Raw genomic sequence first — 22994 nt, forward strand, 5'->3', positions numbered from 1 at the left:
ACTTTTATTAATAATTTTCCTAAATCAATAGTGAAGGTAAAGGGAACACAGTTTGAAATGTGCTTATTTCTTCTAAGTATTCATATCAATGTGATTTTAGGTCCATACCGAGTACACAAGCAGATTAGTTTACAATGCAGTCTGTGGAGATACAGAGATATAAGACCCTATAGATAGTAATTCCTGATAATCCAGGATATTGTGAAAGAAAACAATCACTCCATAGTCTAGATGTCTCTCCTCTTACTTCCCCCTCCCCTCTCCATACAGTTCTATTGTACAGATTTGATCAGTGGCAGAAGAGGCAAATAAGTGAAGTAATGGGGTATTTTCTTCGGTCAACTATAATTACAAAGTTTGTTCCCCTCACTTGCATTATTGATTTATGAAAAAATATTCATGCATTTTAACACTTTACTAAATCTTTGTCAAATCTTAAACTTTGTTTGGTCACATTTAATAAAAAGTAACTTGCTAAATGCCACATCGGGGTGCTTGGCCAACCATTTATAGGCTGAACTTTCTCAGTGTGAGTCTAATGCTTGAGTAATATATTTTTAGAGGGGTTTTCTCATGAGACATTTATGGCATAGCCACAGGAGGACTTCCAGCTATGATTGGACTGTCCTGTTGATATGTCATAGATGTCTTTCATGGAAGAACCCCTTTGGTTGCATTTAATTTATTCAGTGTATGTATGCAGTAGAGTACTTGCTGTTGTAGTGTACCACCAGTAATATTCTCTTTTTATTTGCAGGTCCTTCAACTTCCTTTTCTTCCTGTTTTCAGTACAGGAACAAGGCCAAAAACGCCACCGAGGAGGAAAAGAAGTCTGCTGAGGTATATAGCAAAATTCCTGGAGACAGTGGGAACGACTTATCTATAGTTTTATAAGTTGCATGAATTTGGGAAGCTGTGATCATAGAGCAAATTGCAGAACATTTTATGAAATACTAACGCCAGTTGTTTTGTTTCACTTGTAACAAAATTACATTTACACCAACATTTTGTTACAGAAGTGGGAGATTGAGTACATTTGCCACATTTTATCACTTCTTTATAGTTATACACCTCCCCACTGGCCATGTACGTACTTCTATCACTGCCTTTCCCCAAACTGGCTGAAGTTGTAATGTGTGCCAAAGCTGGGAGCTCATGGCCCAAATCATAATCACAATTATTCAATAATACTAATGCATCTTATTTATATAAAACCAACATATTCCACAGCACTTTACAAATTGTAGGATTAAAGTACAGTCAAAATGACATTACAAATTGTCATACCACACCTGATGAAGAGACCTAGTAGTCTCAAAAGCTTGCAATCAGTCATTATTTTTGTTAGCCATTAAAAAGGTCTCAACTACTGAAGACGCAATCTTTATATTTCATATTCACTGGCTAATATGATACAAAGATATCTTTTTCCTATTACAGAGTGATAAATTAACTCACTCAATAGAAGCGAGGGCCCTGCTCACAAGAGCTTGTAACCTGTGAACTGGAGGTGGTGACGCGAGAGGTAGCAGGTTGGCGCTGTAGGAGGCAGCATTGTTTATACAGTGGTCCAGCCGTTTTTATGATAAAGGTTATTTTAATCACAAAAATAAAGCTGTATGAGCAGTCACCATCCACTGTCCAAAGTGTCTGGACATACAAGGTTACAGTCTGCTTGTCCCCTCTAATCAAAATTGTAGGACAGGTCCCTCCATTTGCAAATCAGAACTTCCCTTTATTTGACGCTCCACACACACAAGGTATGCAAACCTTTTCTGCACCACACAGTGATATATTAGGCTGCTACCTATTGTATTATTCTAATAGGTAACGGCTGGTAATTTACCCATCCACGCTTCTGTCCAGGCTGGCCTCTGCTGCCACCTCAAGGGCGTGGTCAACCTGTTGATGAAGAAAAACATGACATGCCATAAGTGCACTGCTGTATATAGACGGCAGCAGAAATTAGCCTGGACAGGGTGAGTAAATGATCAGCAATTACCTATTTGAATAATACCATAACTAGCAGCCAATTAATTGAAAAAAAACAAACAAAAAAAAAACAAAACCTACCTTGTAACACCGAGTAACATGACACCAGGGGAGGCAAAATGGCTAATTGGGCACAATTTGTCTGCTTTAGGGTTTTAGACAACAATGGCTGTGTGTTGAGTGATTTTTAGGTCACAACAAATTTACCATTTACAAGCTATTTACTGTCTACTTTAGATTGTATCAGTGTCATATCTTCTGTGTTCTAAGAAAATATTTAATGAAATAATTACAAAAATGTGAGGCGTGTACTCATGTTTGTGAGTTACGGTACATTAAATCATTGGGAGTTTTTGGTAAACAACCATTTCAAGATGCTGAACAACCTGTTTAAATAGAGCATGGGAATAAGAGGGAGTTAAAGTGACACTGCTCTCTACAGGGTCAACTGGTCATGGTGGTAATGTCTCATTGACATTTCCAGTTTTGGTATTGAGATATTTGTTACCAAATGAAAAGACCTTAGACATAGAGCACCAAGGAGCAGGGACGCCTAGAAGACTAGTTGTTTCACTCTGTAAGATGCCACATCACGCAGGGAAATGTACAAATCATTTACACAATTTTTAATGAATTGTTGTTTTTTTTTAGCTAGTCTGTCACTGCTAACATGAAAATAAATTGATGTCTTGTAAAATATTTCAGACTGGAGAATTTTCATGTTTTGCTTGGTTTGAATAAAGGGAGATTGTAATCCACAATTTTATTAAACAACCCCTGCTACATATGAGCATATATTAGTGACTTCAAGCTCCAGATAGCAGGCTTCCAACAGCGTTCGTTTCCATAGTGTCGCCCTTCCTCCAGCTGCTTTTATTAACCTGTGTGTTTCCACATGCATCTATAATATTTCCTTTCTCTTGGTTTGGTTCACATTTGGTACAGTAGCTTTTCTATTTTATTTTTTATTTTATAATACTGGGACTAAATGGATGTGATACAGCCTGAGCTGATGTCCCTGTCAATTTAGTGGAGATTTTCCTATTTAATTCAGTGTAGAATAATCAATGTGGAAGAATCCTGCAAAACCAGGTTGTAATACTACAACCATAGTAACAGTCTGTATTATATTAATAAATGGCATGTAGTATTGAATGGGGCTGTATAACAAGGAGATTTACTTGGGGGGGGCTGGGTCTTAAAGTGAATCTTACTAGCACATTTGTCCTGTTACAGCTATTAAAGCAGTGGTATGTAAGGCAATGAATAAGCTTTTTAAACTTGCTTTTCCTTTCCTTCAGCAATATGTCAGTTTGCTGAAATAAAGCTTTTATTAATGCAAATGAGTTAAAGGGTACATTGCCCTACACGTCACTACTACTGTTTTAGCTGCATATAGACAAATTTGTTTGCAGTCCCCTCCTGTAATAGTACGGCGGATATTGGGTATTTAAATATGGCAGCAGGTCCGGAGCTGAGTGGGCACCATAGCTGCTGGGATTCTGCTGTATTGTAAATCAGAGACCTGCTGCTTAATGCCTAGCATTAAGGCTCCTGGTGCCTTGGTCAAAGTTTAAGTGGTGCTATTCTCCCGATGATGCATGGGCAAAACCATGCCAAAAACCACTGTTTTTCCTGTAATGAATATTTGAATAAAAGTGATCAAAGCAATAGACATTTCCCAAAATGGTGTAACTAAACACTACATCTGGCCCTGCGTAAAAAGGTGTGTATATTCTTATTTTGTGTGTGAGTGCATACACACACACACACACACACACAAGTATTTGATCTCTTGCTGATTTTGTAAGTTTGCCCACTGGTAAAGTCTTGAAGAGTCTATAATTTTAAGGGTAAGTTAATTTTAACAGTGAGAGATAGAATATCAAAGATAAAATCCAGAAAATCACATTGTATAAAACTTTATACATTTATTTGCATAGAGAAACAAGTATTTGATCCCTCTGGCAAACAAGACTTAATAGTTGGTAGCAAAACCCTTGTTGGCGCGCACAGCTGTCACACTATTTTGTCATTGATGATGAGTTTTGCGCACATGTCAGGAGGAATTTTGGTCCACTCCTCTTTTCAGATCATCTCTAAATCATTAAGAGTTTGAGGCTGTCACTTGGCAACTCAGAGCTTCAGCTCCTCCATAAGATTTCTATGGGATTAAAGTCTGGAGGGTGGCTATGGCCACATCATGACCTTAATGTGCTTCTCTTTAATCCACTCTTTTGTAGCCGTGGCTGTATGTTTTTGGTCATGGTCTTGCTGGCGGAGCCAGCTATGACCCATTTTTAATGTCTGGGCGGAGGGCAGGAGGTTGTCACTCAGGATTTTATGGTACATGGCTCCATCCATTCTCCCATTGATGCAGTGAAGTAGTCCTGTACTCTTAGCAGAGAAACACCCCTAAAACAATGTTTCCACCTCTATGCTTGATAGAGGGGACAGAAGTTCTTTGGGTCATAGGCAGTATTTTTCCTCCAAACATGGCGAGTTGAGTTAATGCCAAAGAGCTCAATTTTTGTCTCATCAGATCACAGCACCTTCTTCCAAGCACTCTCAGAATCATCCAGATTGATCAGATGAAATAATAATTAATTACCCATATCCCTGGAGCGGTCACTGTTTCTGAAACGGAACATTAGTATTATTCTTCCCCCTCCCCTATCCCCTGCAATACTTACCAAGCCTTTCCTGTTTCCAGGGAACAGCTCCTCCCCTCTTCCCGTCTTCTGCAATGGGCGGAATAGCTTAGCTAGAAACATGGGGAGAGTTGGAGGGGCTAGTAATGGGCGGGAACACTAGTCAGTGAGTGGGAGGGGCTAGGTTTTGTAACAGAGTAATAGACAGGAGGGAGGAAGCTGAGGGAGTTAGCGCAAGCAATTTACATAGGAAGCTGCACAGCAGGAAGCTTAAACGATGCAAGCAAACACAAAAGGATGCAGCAGCTGCCAGAGACACCCAGAAATCACTCTAATAACTGCTAAAGGTATATGGGGGTACTTATTAACCCATCACTAGCATTAACAGAATTTTTATTTATAAAAAAATAAAAGTCTACCTGGAAAACCCCTTTAAGTCGTGTTTGCCAGAGGGATCAAATACTTACTTCTCAAAATGAAAATACATGTTTAAAATGTATTACAATGCGATTTTCTGGATTTTATTTTTGATATTCTATCTCTCACTGTTAAAATTAACATATCTTTTAAAATTATAGACTGTTCATGTCTTTGTCAGTCAAACTTACAAAATCAGCAAGAGATCAAATGGTTATTTCCTTCACTGTATAATTTATTTTATTTTTTATTTTTGCAACATTCTGCAATGGAAAGATGTAAACTGAAAAGTATGTACTGTAAGCCCAACAAATTGCGTCTTGCATTTGCTAGATTTATACCCCATATAAATGAAAGGGTTTTACAGCCATGGAAATTGAAAAAACAACTTTTAAAATCACACAAACCGTAATACTCCCCTCATAATTCCAACCAATTGTGATGTTTAAGCTACATGGAGACCCTACCTTAATCTCTGACTATGGCACTGATTTTTGAGAAGGAATCCACCTCAGGAATCAGCACTAAATACTGCCATGTGAACATATCCTAAGAGACACTTGGCTGATGTGCTTAACTACCCTGTTTCTCCAAAAATAAGCCCTACCCTGAAAATGAGCCCTAGTTTGATTTTGCAGAGTTTTTGGAGTAGGCTTGAAATATACACTCACCGGCCACTTTATTAGGAACACCATGCTAGTAATGGGTTGGACCCCCTTTTGCCTTCAGAACTGCCTCAATTCTTCGTGGCATAGATTCAACAAGGTGCTGGAAGCATTCCTCAGAGATTTTGGTCCATATTGACATGATGGCATCACACAGTTGCCGCAGATTTGTCGGCTGCACATCCATGATGCGAATCTCCCGTTCCACCACATCCCAAAGATGCTCTATTGAATTGAGATCTGGTGACTGTGGAGGCCATTGGAGTACAGTGAACTCATTGTCATATTCAAAACCCAGTCTGAGATGATTCCAGCTTTATGACATGGCACATTATCCTGCTGAAAGTAGCCATCAGATGTTGGGTACATTGTGGTCATAAAGGGATGAACATGGTCAGCAACAATACTCAGGTAGGCTTTGGCGTTGCAACGATGCTCAATTGGTACCAAGGGGCCCAAAGAGTGCCAAGAAAATATTCCCCACACCATGACACCACCACCACCATCCTGAACCGTTGATACAAGGCAGGATGGATCCATGCTTTCGTGTTGTTGACGCCAAATTCTGACCCTACCATCCGAATGTCGCAGCAGAAATCGAGACTCATCAGACCAGGCAACGTTTTTCCAATCTTCAATTGTCCAATTTCGATGAGCTTGTGCAAATTGTAGCCTCAGTTTCCTGTTCTTAGCTGAAAGGAGTGGCACCCGGTGTGGTCTTCTGCTGCTGTAGCCCATCTGCCTCAAAGTTCGACGTACTGTGCATTCAGAGATGCTCTTCTGGCTACCTTGGTTGTAACGGGTGGCTATTTGAGTCACTGTTGCCTTTCTATCAGCTCGAACCAGTCTGGCCATTCTCCTCTGACCTCTGGCATCAACAATGCATTTCTGCCCACAGAACTGCCACTCACTGGATGTTTTTTCTTTTTCGGACCATTCTCTGTAAACCCTAGAGATGGTTGTGCGTGAAAATCCCAGTAGATCAGCAGTTTCTGAAATACTCAGACCAGCCCTTCTGGCACCAACAACCATGCCACGTTCAAAGGCACTCAAATCACCTTTCTTCCCCATACTGATGCTCGGTTTGAACTGCAGGAGATTGTCTTGACCATGTCTACATGCCTAAATGCACTGAGTTGCCGCCATGTGATTGGCTGATTAGAAATTAAGTGTTAACGAGCAGTTGGACAGGTGTACCTAATAAAGTGGCCGGTGAGTGTAAATGCTACTCCAAAAATAAGCCCTAGTTACAGTCAGTGACTTCAGTGATTTGGTTATTGGTTAACGTGACCTCACTGAAACAGAGAATAGTCATTCTGTAGCTCCCAACTATCCTGGACAAGTGCCTTGCTGTCTCCCACCAAGGCAGGGCAAAATCTGCTCCCGTGCTCCAGAGACCCACCTCAGCCTCCTGCATCTGCGTTCCAAGTGCCACCTCCTGGCCACTACTATGACACGACATACCTATGTGACCAGACGTCAGGTGCTACCCCTGCTCGCTCCCACGGAAGCAGCCACTCTACGACACCTCTCCCTAAGCACAAAGAATAGTACAGGTGAATAATACATGCAAATATAATAAACTTTGTAATATGTTTTCTTCTCCACTTAAGCTGCTCTTTATCTTCAGGTAGACTGTTGTATACATAGAGATTAGTCTCAGCACACACACATGTAACTCTATGGCAGGGACTGGTTAACTGATTTATTTTATTCTTTGGCGTTAGAAAGTCTCATCTGAGAGTTTATCGGTATCAGAAGAGCTTTTCCTCACTCAGGGTGTAGCAGCAACAAATAAGTATCTTTTTCCAGCAGCCTCAACCTCCCCTTGTATATAGAAAGTAACTCGGCCTGGAAAGTGGAAAAGAAAACCAACTTCTTTTATAAGATATATTATAAAGTCTCTTTATATTCACCTGTTGTATTAATTTATAACTGAAAGTATGCTTTAAGTTCTCATTACATGCTGTTATTCCCCACATGTAGGCAGGTGTGATACACGGCACCTTTTGCATTTTCTATCGCTATACATGGTACCTTCATTTACAGAGTACCTTCATTTTCAGAGTTTGTCCTTTTATTCTGAGCATCTAAAAGATCCTAGGCGTCAAGCCCACTTCAATCACAAAGGTATGGCATACCCTTTAAGGCTGGGTTCACACCAGTGTTGGCTCTCCGTACGGGGATTCCATTCCCCTCTCTGCATGAAAAATGCGGAGAGACGGAATCCGAATGGGAACCAAGCGGACCCCATTATAGTCTATGGGGTCCGCGGTTAACCGCTTTTTAATGCGGATTAGGTTGCTGTTCAGGGGGGTCCCCAAGTAAAACCCCCGAATGGAAACTGAATGCAGATGTGAATCTAGCCTAAGAAAGGAATACCCCTTCAAGTAAATGGGGGCTGTTCAAGATGAGCTGTAGTACCTGGCACAACGGCATGTGTGGCAAACCCCACTGAAACAGCCCAGGATGTAATTTCACCGGTGTTTATTCACTTCAGTTTGCTCTTATGGTAATGCAGAAGTAATTTCTATGCCATAACATTTATTAGAATTTCATGCCATGAGGAATACGGTGTTGACGATATTACTAGAGATTGCCTCATAAATAGTATTCCCTTGGTACTCTATTAAGATCATCACAACAGGATTTACAAAACAAGCATTTAGTTTCACAAATGTGTCTGCCGTCTGATATTTCACTTGGACAATAACACCAGGTGCCTGTTACAGAATAATGCTTGTAAATGAGATGAAGGCTCAGACAAGCGATGTGTTACCTATGAGCTCTTATGTAGAAATGTTTCAGATTTGTACTGATTCACTAAACCATATACAATGTCCTGGTGAATATTCTCCTGCAGGGCAGTTCATCATTCCAAGTATTGGACATGATGAGATGTCAAAGCCTTGCCAGGACTGGGACATTTGCCAGGAGCAGCTGTTATGTCTCAATAGATCTCTAGACACCTTGTGTCCTATTTCAGAATGAAAAAAAGGTTTCATTTTTTTCCCTAAGCTGAGCTTGCAATGTATTTCTACATAATCATTGCAGGTTTTACATCCGCCTCCTTGCCTTTACTGTTTAGTGATGTAAGCTCCCAAGTAACAAATTTGTATTAGATTGGGAATTGCTTGGATATCGGGAACCACATCGGGTTTTTTTCTCTTCTGAAAGTAAATAATGAATGTTTGTTGCAAATCAAAACCTTCAAAAAAATGTATACTCTTCAGTACACAAAGGATAACCTTTATTTGTTGAAATCAGATTAACCATGTTAACATTTTGCAGATATAACTTCTGTGGCAAATGCCAACAAACTACATCATTTCCTGTTTATTATTAAAATAATAATTTTCAGACTTGTACAAATAAAAATTTATTTAAAAAGACTTAAAAACCTCTGCTGGTATCTGGAAAAACCAGCCATGATAACGGCAGAATACGGGTTAGATTTCTGTTTTTTTACAGAATGTAAGGCTGATATTTATTGGCTGTTGTAATTGCTCGGTCAGATTTCTGGAATAGCACAGTAGAAGTGTGACTGGACTGTGAGACCAAGTGTTAAACAGGTATTCTCACCATAGATTTTCATGGCATATTCACAGCATGTTGTAAATTGCAACTTGTAAATGTCTTGAGACCAAGAGGTGTCACCCACTTCTCATGAACAGGGTTTCCTTGACTTCAGTTCCTCCTGTCCCCAACCTGTCTGTGGTCTGCAGTCTCTGCGCATGCTCAAGTCTACATTCGCATCTATGGGAGATGCAAATAGAGCTATGCAAGCTTGAGGATAGTCTGGGGATGTGCATCCCAGACCTGTCACGTATAACCTATCCCATGCATTTGCTATAAGTAACTAAAATAAGATTACCCCTTCAAGTATCATTGCTAGTTGTGTGGAGGCTTATCGTTTACACTATTAGGTATAGCGAGAATTAACAAATTTAGAATCTTGTTTTAACTGAATTATTTTTTGACAAGGTTTTATTTATTTATAGCAAATCTGCTGAGCACTGTTTAGAGTGCGTTTCCCATTCTTATTTCTATAACTTTGTTCATTATCAGGTATTCCGGAAAGACCTAATCAGTGCCATGAAGATCCCTGATTCTCAACATGTGAATACAGATGACTACTATCACTTTGCAGACACGTGGAAACAGGAATGGGAGAAGGGTGTTCAAGTACCTGCTAATCCAGACTGTATTCCACAACCTTCTCTCAGGTACAGACAGACTCTTCTTGCATACTAGATTTTTTTTCATACCCCTTCAGATGAAGATGCCTGCCTCTTTGTTGCTCTAGATTCAGAAGTAAAGATAGATTCAACTGTACTAGTTACACGTGCAGTCTTTGTGGATTTTTCGACTGTGGTTTTGCCGTAATTTTATGGCATTTAACTTTGGCAGCACCGCTTCTGGCTTTTTACTTGAAACATCAATTATCAATATTTAATTTATTGGTACAGTAGTGGTGTGGGTACTCTTTTGTTAAAGGAATTCTATCATTAAAAAAAACTTTTTTAAACTAAAAGCACATAGGAATAGCCTTTATAAATCATTTATCTTTATGCTAATTATGCTCAGAGAGCACAGGGGGTATTCCCCCAGTGCTCAGAGCACAGCGTTGTCACAGCTTCCAGCGATGCCTCTTTCTTCTGTTCCTGATGCCTCCATTGTGTTTCTCCTCTTTTTCACTGCAAACCAAGTGGCAGAGCCAACTACGCATGCGCGGGATTTTGATCCCGGAAGTGGCACTCGCCGGCTGCTAAAAAGGTGGCGAAACACAACAGAGGTGTCATAAAAAGAAGAAAGAGGCAGTGCTGGGAGCAATGATGACTCTGAGCACTGGGGGAACGCCCCCTGTGCTCTCTGAGCATCATTAGCATAATGAATAACAGATGAATAATTTGAAAATGGTGGCGCGGACCTGTAATATAAACCTGAGAGATTAATCGCCTTTATAAAGGCTAGTGCTTGAAGTTTTTAAAAAGTTTTTTTTTTTATTTTTTTATGATAGAATCCCCTTAAGGGATATCAAAAATTGTATGGGCACCTGTATTTGTTGCCCTAGCTTATAGCAACACTCCATCATCTTATGGATAGATATCAAATGCAAGATAGTAATTTGAATTAGATTTAAAATCTGCTTTTGTTGATGCTGTCACCCATGTATGTTTTCTATTTCTGTGAAACACAGCGGAGCTAATACCATATACCTTCTGGGATTTTAGTTGTGAGTATAATGTCTCGACAGGTCCTAAACGAATGGAGGGGGGGAGGTTGAGGTCACATGGTAGCTGTTAATAGAGAGAAACCTCCTGTATGTACAGTAATCCATGCTAGGAAAAGAAAGTCACTCTGTGATTATGTGAATTGTCGATGACCGTGACAGCAGTATAAGGAAAGACTCAAATAGTCCTCTGATACTGCAAGAGAGAAATGATTTTGTAAAACATCTACCAAAGCATTATTCGAGTATTATTACAGGCAAACCAGGGCCACAACTGTCATGACTCATACGGATTTACGGTTATATTTGGCGTGCTGCTCTGATTTCAAAGACTTGTTTTTTTTATTTATTTTTTTTCCTTAGGGTCATAGCAGAAAAAGTGAAGGAAGTTTTGTACTCTCGTCCACGAAAGTACATCCATTGTTCGGGCCAAGAACCAACAGAGCCTGGTTATATCAACATTCTGGAATTGGCAGAGAGCGTGTGTCGCTATGATCTAGATGACGTGGACCTCTTTTGGCTTCAGGAATGCAACCTTGAGTTAGCAGATATGGGTAATTAGTATACCACAGGTTAATTATTGTTCCTTCATTTTCAGATGTAGATATCTAATACCAAGGGTCACAGCCTAGGAGCTGTGGTAGAACAGCATCTCTACATTGTCATAGTATCATTTGTTGCTGCGATTCCATAGAAGGTTAGATTTCATTGTCGTAGTTAATCTTTCTGGACCTTTGTAGCCTACTACGCTGTGTCCCCAGCAATTGTGCGCTCTCCAGAAATCTGACTGCTGAAACCTCAGGGATCAGCTGGTGGCACTGGAGGATGCTTTGGGAGGCTACATATTTTGAGTAACTGCTGTAGAGAAACCATTACAAAGCATTAATTTAAATAAATGGGCTACCAAATCAGCATTTGATTTTTCTAGTGGCTGCCTCTATCTGATGATGCAGAGGTCAATGCATCACTGCTTCTAACTATTAAATGCTTTATCTAGACCCTCCCCTACTTTCTGTCACACAATTACCAATGTCCTGCCTTTAGTATGCTTGTTGTAAAACATTTCTATGCCCTCCTCAAGTTAACGTAACAGTAAGCCAGTCTTAAATGTGGGCCACTAAAAAGTGTGTGACAGTGTTTCTCCAAAAATAAGGCACGATCTTATATTAGGTTTTTTCTCTGAAAAAAGGGCTAGGGCTTATTTTTGAAGGATGGTCTTATTTTTCAGGTACAGAATCTTTTCTGACTCACTCCAGACAAATCTTGTAAAATGGTTAGGGATAGTAACCCCAAACCTAACTTACATTCATGATTGATGGTACAGGATTGGGGTTCTTAAACTTACTACCCCTTTCTCTCTCTAAATACTTTGTCGCACTGGCAGCATGCCCTCCCTCTTTATCTCCTCTCCTTTACAATCTTCATTACATTAAGGGGGAGGTGCGGTAGTGGATTGGCTACATCTGTGGGAGTGAGCATGTAGGTAGTCAAGCCCACAGCATGGTAGCGAACAGGAGGCAGCACTGGGAGTGGGGGTGTGGATTTTGCACTGCTTTGATGGGAGGTTGCAGGGCACTTGTCCCTGTTCGGGAGCTATGGTATGCCTATTTTTCATCTCGGGGATGTCATGATGCCACATGATGTAACCTATTGCTGGAGGCGTTGACTGTAACTTATTTTTGGCGTACGGCTTATATTTCAAGCCTACTCCAAAAGCCCTGGTAAATCAAGCTAGGGATTATTTTTGGAGTAGGGCTTATTTTTGGAGAAACGGTACTATATTTTCTTTTTCTTGATATATACACTCTGTGGTCACTTTGTTACAACACTCATTGAGTAGCACATTGAATCTCATTTTGGCCTTCAGAGTCGCAGAAATATTGGCCCATGTGGACAGTATAGCTTCTCGCAGTTGCAGCAAATTCGGTGGAGGTACTGACTTGCTACATTGAGGCTGTATAAGATTAAGATCTGGAGTATGTGAATGCCAGAGCGGCAAGAAAAATTTACTGTTATGATCCATGAACCAGATCAGGACGTTGTGACCTTTGTGGTATAGTGCTTTGTCCTGCTGAAAGTGTCTTCCTGCCTTAGGGTAAATGGCTGTTCTGAAGGGCTGAATTTGGTCTTCTATAATGCTTCTGGTCTACCTATCCAGTAGGGTTTATCGATTCATGTTGCATGCACCAAATTCTGACCTTCCCATAAGCAAGGTGGAACAGACATCTGGACTCATCTGGCCCGGTGATAACTTTCCATTGCCCATAGATCCAGTTTTTATTTTCTTTTGTCCTTTTGAGTCTTACCTTTGTGTTTTCCTGTTCAATGGATGTTTTGCCTTGATAACATTACATTTTTTATTCTCATGACACCATTGTACCAGAAAACCTAACCAGGTTGCCTGTGTGTTTTTTGTTTTGTTTTTTTTACATGCTGGCTGCAGTTAGTCTAGCATTAATAACCTTTTGTTATCAGGTTTAATACTAAGGCTCTATGCAAACAAACATGTTTTTCATGGCTAGCTCACTAACCCATCATTTAGGTGTATGAAGTAGAGAACCTGCACTAAAACTCATGACCAAAATTTTTACTTTACTGTTTTTTTTGTAGGTTGTGCTCCTGTGGACGAGAACACTATGGAGAAAACATTAGAAGTCCTGGAACGACAGTGCCATGAAAACATGAGTCATGCCATAGAAACCGAAGAAGGCCTAGGCATTGAATATGATGAGGATGTTATTTGTGATGTGTGTCGTTCTCCTGACAGTGAAGAAGGCAATGATATGGTGTTCTGTGACCGTTGTAACATCTGTGTTCACCAGGTGGGTTTTTATGTTTAAAGGTACTATAATGACTAGTTTTTGCCAAGTACAAACCAAAGAAAATCTACTGGCTTTGAAATTTTAATTACCTATTAATTACATACCTGACATACTTACAAACACCAGTAGCTTTTTCTTCTAATCCAGCTTTGGTCGGCATGCTGCCTCATAATTGTATAGATGTTTGTGGTGTAATTGTGCTACATATCACTCTTTAATTGTGTATTCATTAAATGTGATGAAGCCATATAAACAAAACAAATTATATAACTGTCCACTTACAAGGCTATATTCACCCAAGATTCAGTGAGTGTGTTTGATAAATTCCCTCAAAATAGTGTTGGATAGCATATGAAGAGCATGGCAGATATTAAAACTTTGTCCCTCCCATCAGGCATGACTCTGATTACTTAACGCCATTACCTATGGTTCAGAATTTTGTAGGCTTTAACTTTTACATCAGTATACCTATTATTTAATACTGTATAGGAAAGCACAGCCACGTATTTTGATAGTGAGCCACTAAATTGTACCTTTTAAAGCAAACAACTTTTTTTTTTTTTTTTCCTGTTGACAGGCATGTTATGGCATCCTGAAAGTCCCAGAAGGCAGTTGGTTGTGTCGCACTTGTGTTTTAGGTGTTCATCCGCAATGTATTTTGTGTCCAAAGAGAGGAGGAGCCATGAAGCCCACAAGAACTGGAACAAAATGGGCACATGTCAGTTGTGCACTATGGATACCAGAGGTATCTATTATTCTAGACTGCCATAATTATTTTCCGTATTTCCAAGGAAGTTAAAGGAAGGGGTTAAAGGAAGTCTGTCACCAGGGTGAAGCACCTGAATGTGAATGTAATGTCATTTTATCCATGAAAACTTATTTCTCCATTCCAAGATATTCATTTGTTTCGCAATTTACAAATGAGTAATCTGGAGCACCGATGACAGCTCCATTGTACTAAACTGCTATACCCCACACTGTTCTAATACGCCTTCCTCCTTTACGTGACAGGATCAGGGAGCTATACACAACCCTGTGTTCTCACATTCACAGTGGCCTATTAGGTCAGGGTGGGGCATAAGCAGTCCTCTGTGCTTCAGATTACTGATTTGCACATTGTGAAATAAATTAATATCTCGGCAATAGAGGCATTCGTTTTCATGCCCTAGCTCTGATCAAAGCAGATCTGTCACTTTATCATGGTTCCCCTAAAAAGGACAGCATAGCGTATGTACAAATTAAAATAGGCATTTGATTTTGTAAAATAATCTTACATGGAAAGAAGTGAACTAAATCTGTATTTTAGAGTAACTTAAAGTATTATTTTAAAAAAATAGTTTCCCGCAAAAATATTTGCATTATCTGCTTGTAATAATGGCACCCCCTGGTGTTCGGTATGCATAGATCTGTGTTATTCTAGTGAGGCTCTGTTAAATGTCTGTCAAATAGCATAGAGCTCAACCTCTGCAACATTTCTAGCAACGAAAGAGTGAAGTCATGATACAGACTAGAGCCAGGCAGAAAAAGCAATTCCATAAGCACCTATCACTTTATGTTGCTTGGTCCTGAATAGTAGTTCTTAGGCCAAGTCCACACCCACGCTGGAGTTGTAGACTCTACCACAGAAACCACCAAAAACAGGCAGATCTGAACGACGGAGAGCCCAGAGCAGATATGCACCTAGCCTTAGCTCCGTCATTGATAGAGGAGAGCAGTACAGTCCTTATATCACAGAGTGCTATTACAAACAAACAATTCTGATGTTTCTGCAAGGAATTTTTTTTTATATAGAACAATACTTTACAGAGATATTCTAAAATGCATATTCAGTTTACTTATTGCCATTTGTATTGATTGTTTAATCCCTCTAAAGCTTTTGAGCAAAATTATGGACAGAGCTAGCTTCTGAGTCCACTCATAGGAAGCACACTACTGCCCCACCATTTTCTATATTAGTATGTATAAATAGGCTGCCCATACACAGAAGGGTAGAAGAAGGTGGCAGCAGCACTAGGCTCATAAATACAATGGACTTGTACGTTTACTTGAATGGCTCGAGTTACAGTACAAGGCGCATCCATACTCATATGTACCTTGCTGTTTCTGGCAGTGATGCAAGTTCAGTGCTTCACCAATCGTACACTGACAGCCTATCCTAAGGGTAGGCCATCAATTTAATATTCTGGGCAACCCTTTCACTTAGGGTTACCTTTTTAAAGTGACAGGTCAATTTTAAGTTGTCATTAATTGAGACTTGAAATTAGTTATATGGTGTAAAGTGGATTTCTATTATTTATAACACATTACTGTCAATACAGGTGAGCATTGCTTGCCCTGAAAGGATGGAACCAATCACTAAGCTTTCTCATATACCTCCAAGTCGGTGGGCATTAGTGTGCAGTCTCTGCAAACTTAAGACAGGAGCATGCATACAGGTATAGTATTCATATTTCTTAAGAACTGTCTTTTGATGGGAATTGTTATTGATGTGAATTGTACATTTTCTGCTATATTTATAGAAGTTTTCTTTTCTTAAAGAATAATATATAGTACAGACCAAAAGCTTGGACACACCTTCTCATTCAAAGAGTTTTCTGTATTTTCATGACTATGAAAATTGTAGATTTCACACTGAAAGCATTATATACTTAACAAAAAAGTGTGAAACAACTGAAAATATGTCTTATATTCTAGGTTCTTCATAGTAGCCACCTTTTGCTTTGATTACTGCTTTGCACACTCTTGGCATTCTCTTCATGAATTTCAAGAGGTAGTCATATATTCACTGAAGGGTACAAATTCCCAAAATAGGAAATAGATATGGTAAAACTTCACCTTTATTAATATTTGATTAAAAAATAAAAAGGTTAAAAACGTTGATTCAGACCATCCTGCATCACTTAATGGTACAAAAAACGTGTATATGGTATTGATACACTTGAGTGAGGGACTGGATACTTGATGGATTATATCCCTTATCTCTTAGACCCTCACTCCCTAAACAACAATGACATACCTAGGTGTAAACAATGCACAGAGTCCTTAACCCAGTAGATGAAAAAGGCAGCCCCCTTCCCTGAGGATACTGGCCTACTGCCACACCAACAGGAAATAAGGTTCAGGTAGAAACTGCCCTGGGTAAAAGAACCTCTGCCCAAAGCACCAGGTATGTATAACTCCTAACCACGCCCTACGCGTTTCATCTCTGTTAGAGAATCTTCAGGGGCACAATTTCAGGTATTTCCTATTACCAGCAGCATTAGCTACATTAACCATTCGTAAGACGGTAAGTGGTCTGACCGCCGGCAGGACCACTCCACACACAGCGGTCAAGAGGTAGTCACCGGAAATGGTCTTCCAACAGTGTTGAAGGAGATTCCCAGAGATGCTTAGCACTTGTTGGCCCTTTTGCCTTCACTCTGCAGTCCAGCTCTCCCCAAACCATCTCGATTGGGTTCAGGTCTGGTGACTGTGGAGGCCAGGTCATCTGGCGTAGCGCCCCATCACTCTCCTTCTTGGTCAAATAGCCCTTATACAGCCTGGAGGTGTGTTTGGGGTCATTGTCCTGTTGAAAAATAAATGATGGTCCAACTAAACACAAACCGGATGGAATAGCATGCCACTGCAAGATGCTCTGGTAGCCATGCTGGTTCAGTATGCCTTCAATTTTGAATAAATTCCCAACAGTGTCACCAGCAAAGCACCATCACACCTTCATGGTGGGAACCAGGCAAGTAGACTCCATCCATTCACCTTTTCTACGCTGCACAAAGACACGGGGGTTGGAACCAAAGATCTAAAATTTGGTCTTATCAGACCAAAGCACAGATTTCCACTGGTCTAATGTCCATTCCTTGTGTTCTTCTGCCCAAACAAGTCTCTTCTGCTTGTTGCCTGTCTTTAGAAGTGGTTTTCTAGCAGCTATTTTACCATGAAGGTCTGCTGCACAAAGTCTCCTCTTAACAGTTATTATAGAGATGTGTCTGCTGCTAGAACTCTGTGTGGCATTGACCTGGTCTCTAATCTGAGCTGCTGTTAACCTGCGATTTCTGAGGCTGGTGACTCGGATGAACTTATCCTCCGCAGCAGAGGTGACTCTTGGTCTTCCTTTCCTGGGGCGGTCCTCATGTGAGCCAGTTTTTTTGTAGAGTTTGATGGTTTTTGCAACTGCACTTGGGGACACTTTCAAAGTTTTCCCAATTTTTCGTACTGACTGACCTTCATTTCTTAAAGTAATGATGGCCACTCGTTTTTCTTTACTTAGCTGCTTTTTTCTTGTCATAATACAAATTCTAACAGTCTATTCAGTAGGACTATCAGCTGTGTATCAACCTGACTTCTGCACAACACAACTGATGGTCGCAATCCCACTTATTAAACCTGACAGGGCACACCTGAGAAGTGAAAACCATTTCCGGTGACTACCTCTTGAAGCTCATCAAGAGAATGCCAAGAGTGTGCAAAGCAGGAATCAAATCAAAAGGTGGCTACTTTGAAGAACGTAGAATGTAAGAAATATTATCAGTTGTTTCACACCTTGTTGTTAAGTATATAATTCCACGTGTTAATTCATAATTTTGGAGAAAGGAAGAGAGAGACACACAAAAATCACTGGAACTTTAGATAGATTGATTCCTATAAACATATGTCACTGAAAGGGGATTTGACTTATCCACCAAAGGAAAGGAATATATAAAACCTTACTTTTATTAGATACTCTAAAACATATAACAAAATGTTTAAAACATGTCCTACACCATAACCCGCTGTGTGATGACAGGTAAGTGTATAAAGAGGAGAGCTGGAAGCGCTATCTCTGTTGCGCCCTATTTCAATTTTATCTCTGCCTCCCTCATCCAATACACGATGTGCACCAGAAACCTCACAGATTTAAATAAGAATGTGACCAACAATACTGAGAAAAGCTCAATGGAATGCTCCCCCACCCCTCCGAGGATACTGGCCTAACGCCACACCAACAGAGGAGGAAAGGTACCACTGGCTTGGTCACTATTCAAATTATCTGCGTGTGGGTGCTACATCTATAAGCAGTTATAAGTAAAGTTTTATATATTCCTTTCCTTTGGTGGATAAGTCAAATCCCCTTTCAGTGACATATAGAAGAGAGAGACACCGAGCGCTCTAAGTGTAGTAAAACCATGAAACTTTTCAAAAATTATATAGGTAAAGTAGTGGACCAGTTGGCCTCTCACCTGGTGAGGTTGTGAATAGTCACAACCCCAATGTAGGCTTGTTAATCAACAATCCAAGTGGGTGTGGCAGCAGAACAAACTGTACACCGGAGGCCCGGAGAGAAGATGTGTAAGTGTTGAGACCCAAAGGTTCGCATTGGAACGGAGTTCTGCGCTCGCTGGTAGGCATTAGTGATGATACGAAGACCAGAATTCAGAAGGTGGAACCGATTTATTGAGAAACAACAGCACGACGCGTTTCGGACCTCTATGGGTCCTTTCTCAAGTGCAAAAACAATGCTGGACACGTCGGGCCGGATGCAACTAATTCATAGATTTGATGCCTTCAGTGTGAATCTACAATTTTCATAGTCATGAAAATTCAGAAAACTCTTTAAATGAGAAGGTGTGTCCCAACTTTTGGTGTGTGTGTATGTGTGTGTGTGTGTGTGTATATATATATATATATATATATATATATATATATATATATATATATATATATATATAGTGTGTGTTGTCTTGTTATAATTCCTATTGTAGAGAGGTCCGTCATCTGGAACAAACAACGGTATTTAGGAGCAGACCTTATAATAATTTCTTTGCATAAAAATCTTGCATGAAAAGTTTGTTTAGAAGAAAGTTTTCTGTATTTTGCATATCATACTGTTCTTCTTATGTCAGTATATTGCTTGCACTGCTATTCTGTGTCACTGACTGCACTTTCTTTATGTAGTGCTCTGTTAAGAGCTGTATCACAGCCTTTCACGTCACTTGTGCATTTGAGCACAGCCTGGACATGAAAACGATACTAGATGAAGGGGATGAAGTAAAATTTAAGTCCTATTGCTTAAAGCACAGTAAGAACAAAAACTGTCCAGTGGAACAGGATGAGCCTGACAAAGCTCATGTGGACAACAGACAGAGTGAGAGTGAGAAAACCAGCCTGCGCGCTCAGAAACTGAAGGAGTTAGAGGAAGACTTTTACACTATGGTGAGCGTGGATGATGTGGCGGCCGAACTGGGTTTGCCCAAGCTAACAGTGGACTTGATATATTCTTTCTGGATGTTGAAACGAAAAAGCAATTTTAACAGACCGCTTTTACCACCTAAAGAAGAAGAACAAAATGGTTTGATGCAACCCAAGGAAGACAGTATTCATACCAGGATGAGAATGTTTATGCACCTTAGGCAAGATCTTGAAAGAGTAAGTAAGGTGTTATCTTTGTTTTTTCCTCATTCTTTATACAAATTTTTTTTTTCTAAAAGGAATCAAAGTGACGACAAAGGGATGTTCTGAATAATTGTTTTTCCACCTAAAAATGAAATAACCCAAATATAATTTCAATATTCAATACTCCGGGGTATTAGCAGAACAAAAGAAATTATTAGAAAGTGTCACTTTCCTAAAAGAGGAGTATCTAAAACAATTTTTATTAGTATAGAGAGGTGAGAGAGAGGTATCCTTAACAATTAGAACACTTATATTAGATATAGTTAGATTGAGATACTCCTTAGTAGTTTGACCCAATGGTCTAGTTTTACTTCTCTAGCGGTAGTATCTCTAATATTGATTGAGGAATCTATATCTTAACTTCTCTTCTCTTCACTACATTGCCAGAGATTCAGGGTAATATGATATGATGGTGCAGCTTTTTTACTGCCCTCCTATTGCAAACAAATCCCTTTGTCACTAAATCTCTGGCCTGTTGCTAGTGACTATTTTTTTTTTCTTTCATAGATTGTGCGCCCCATCTAGGGATCACAATGTACATTTTTTTCCTATCATTATGTGTTTGGAATATTGGAGGAAATCCATGCAAATACGGGGAGAACATACAAACTCCTTGCAGATGTTGCCCAGGACTTCAGCGCTACAAGGCTGCAGTGCTAACCACTGAGCCACCGTGTTGCCCATACTAGTGGCTATTTTTATGAGCTACTTTTTTAAATGGGTCTCTTTAGATTTTAATTATACTAGTAAAGATTATTGTTTTAGATACTCCTTTTTTTTGGAGAAGGGACACTTTCTAATAATGTCTTTTTTTCTACCTAAAGATGTATTTGCATCCTAGGCACATATGTCATAACTGTCATGGATCTTGGAGGTGAAACCCACATTTGTCTCCAGTATGTTTCTACCTGATTTGAATATATAACTTAGTAAAATATTTCTCTGTACCTTCATGTGATATGAATTTGACACTAGTATGAAGTTGTAGTAATGCTATGACCGTAATCCCACAGTAAACCTTCCGTGACTCCTGAGCCAATGATTGTTGACCACTGACCTATGGGACAATGTCATTGACTGTCTCAAAGACCACCAGTAGGAATGTAGTTCTCTACTATATTAGAGTGTAGCTCTGGCTCTGTACAAGATGAGCCACATAATGTATCTACAAAGATATTAAACTTCTTTGCAGATTGCAAAATGTAATCCCTTTTAAAGAGGTCAGAGTATATACAAATTCTTCACTTAATGGATGTTATAGAAACCACTGCAGTAACTCCTGTTCATGTCAGTGAGGAATAACTGTGTGTACGTCTTTGTGAATACGATCCAAACTCGCCTTGGTTTGGCTCTCCGCCGGATTATATGACCAGTCTCATTGATGGGTATTAAACCTTAGGTTGGGAAGATCTTTTTAAGACTAAACAAATCTGTGAATTGTCTTTATTTTTCTAATAAACAGGTAAGAAATTTGTGCTACATGGTCAATAGAAGAGAGAAATTAAAACTGTCCCACAGCAAAGTCCACGAGCAGATCTTCAACTTACAAGTACAACTTGTCAATCAGGAGATGGCAGCAGGTAACCTACTTTTTACTACGGCAATAACTATGATAACTTGCTCTGTGAGACAAGGCACTCAATCTCTCTCTCTGTGCATTCTGGTATAATAAATAAGGATTCTTTTCCCCCCTGTGTGTGTATGTATATGTGTGTATATATATACGAGTACACTAAACATGGAATATGAATATATAAATTTACCTCCCGTTCTAGGTTTGGTTTGTAATCAAAAGAAAATAAAAAACATTGGGTCAGATTTAGTGAAGATATGCTAGAATTTTGGCATAATTTGCGCAAAACTGGGTACATGCCTTACACTTTTGAGTTCTAGGCCTTTTTCACAAGGTTTTTTGTCCAAGGTATGTGGCTTAGTAGAAAAGGGCGTGGTGAAGAGGCTTAGCTTACAGGGAGTCTATCACTGCCTCCAGCTACTTAAAACCACTTCCAAGATGCCTTTAGTAGAATAAAAACGATAACTTTATTTCAGAGCGCCAGGGATGTGTAGAAAAAGCAGCTTTATTCTTTATTCAAATAAAGATATTAGCGCACAGGGGGAGTTTTCTTCTATTACTGAGCACTGCTGCATCATCACCAAACACGCCCATTCTACATTGAGCTTGTCTCCTTGGGCAGTGGGAGTTGGTCCTCACTGAATGCAGGATGGGTGTGTTTAACAATGATGCAGTAGTGCCCAGTAATAGAAGGAAACTCCCCCTGGCTCCAAGATCCTCATTTGAATAAAGAATAACAGTGGTTTTCTACACATCCCTGGGGCTCTGAAACATAACAAAGGTACCATTTTTATTCTACTAACAGTATCTGCAGCACTATGGGAGCGGTTGAAAGTAGCTGGGGCAGTGATAGACTCCTTTCAAAGTGTAACAAAATTTTGACACATTTCTTGCCATAAACCACACCTAATAAGGCACTGTGCACATGTAGAAATTCAGTCTGGAAAATCCTGTACACTAACTGGATTTCCCTTTCTGAACGCCAAGCTTCATAATGATCTATATTAATTACAACTATATCTGTTGCATTTAGTCTGCACCTAAACATTATGCATTAAAGCAATATTCTAGTCCGAGCAAGTTACCCCATGTCCAATGGGATCACTGGGACCCCACTGATCACAAGAGCTGGACTGCCTTGCATCCCAATTTGGAATTGACAACATATGCTGCCCCATTCTTTTCAATGGAGCTAAGACACTGTACTCTGCTATC

At 39.8% G+C, this 22994-nt stretch overlaps 1 protein-coding gene across 1 annotated transcript in view; it reads left to right on the forward strand.

Annotated features, from left to right (window-relative positions):
• Window positions 1-22994, forward strand: part of JADE3 (jade family PHD finger 3) — a 46392-nt gene that overhangs the window by 18218 nt on the left and 5180 nt on the right. The window contains exons 3-10 of the mRNA XM_075265238.1: window positions 758-840; window positions 9794-9951; window positions 11322-11512; window positions 13569-13780; window positions 14358-14525; window positions 16099-16215; window positions 19709-20179; window positions 21669-21786. Of these exons, the coding sequence (XP_075121339.1) occupies window positions 758-840; window positions 9794-9951; window positions 11322-11512; window positions 13569-13780; window positions 14358-14525; window positions 16099-16215; window positions 19709-20179; window positions 21669-21786 (1518 nt within the window). The remainder of the gene's footprint in view (window positions 1-757; window positions 841-9793; window positions 9952-11321; window positions 11513-13568; window positions 13781-14357; window positions 14526-16098; window positions 16216-19708; window positions 20180-21668; window positions 21787-22994) is intronic.

Source organism: Leptodactylus fuscus, chromosome 2 (genome assembly GCF_031893055.1).
Source record: "Leptodactylus fuscus isolate aLepFus1 chromosome 2, aLepFus1.hap2, whole genome shotgun sequence".
In the NCBI taxonomy this organism is placed as follows: Eukaryota; Metazoa; Chordata; class Amphibia; order Anura; family Leptodactylidae; genus Leptodactylus; species Leptodactylus fuscus.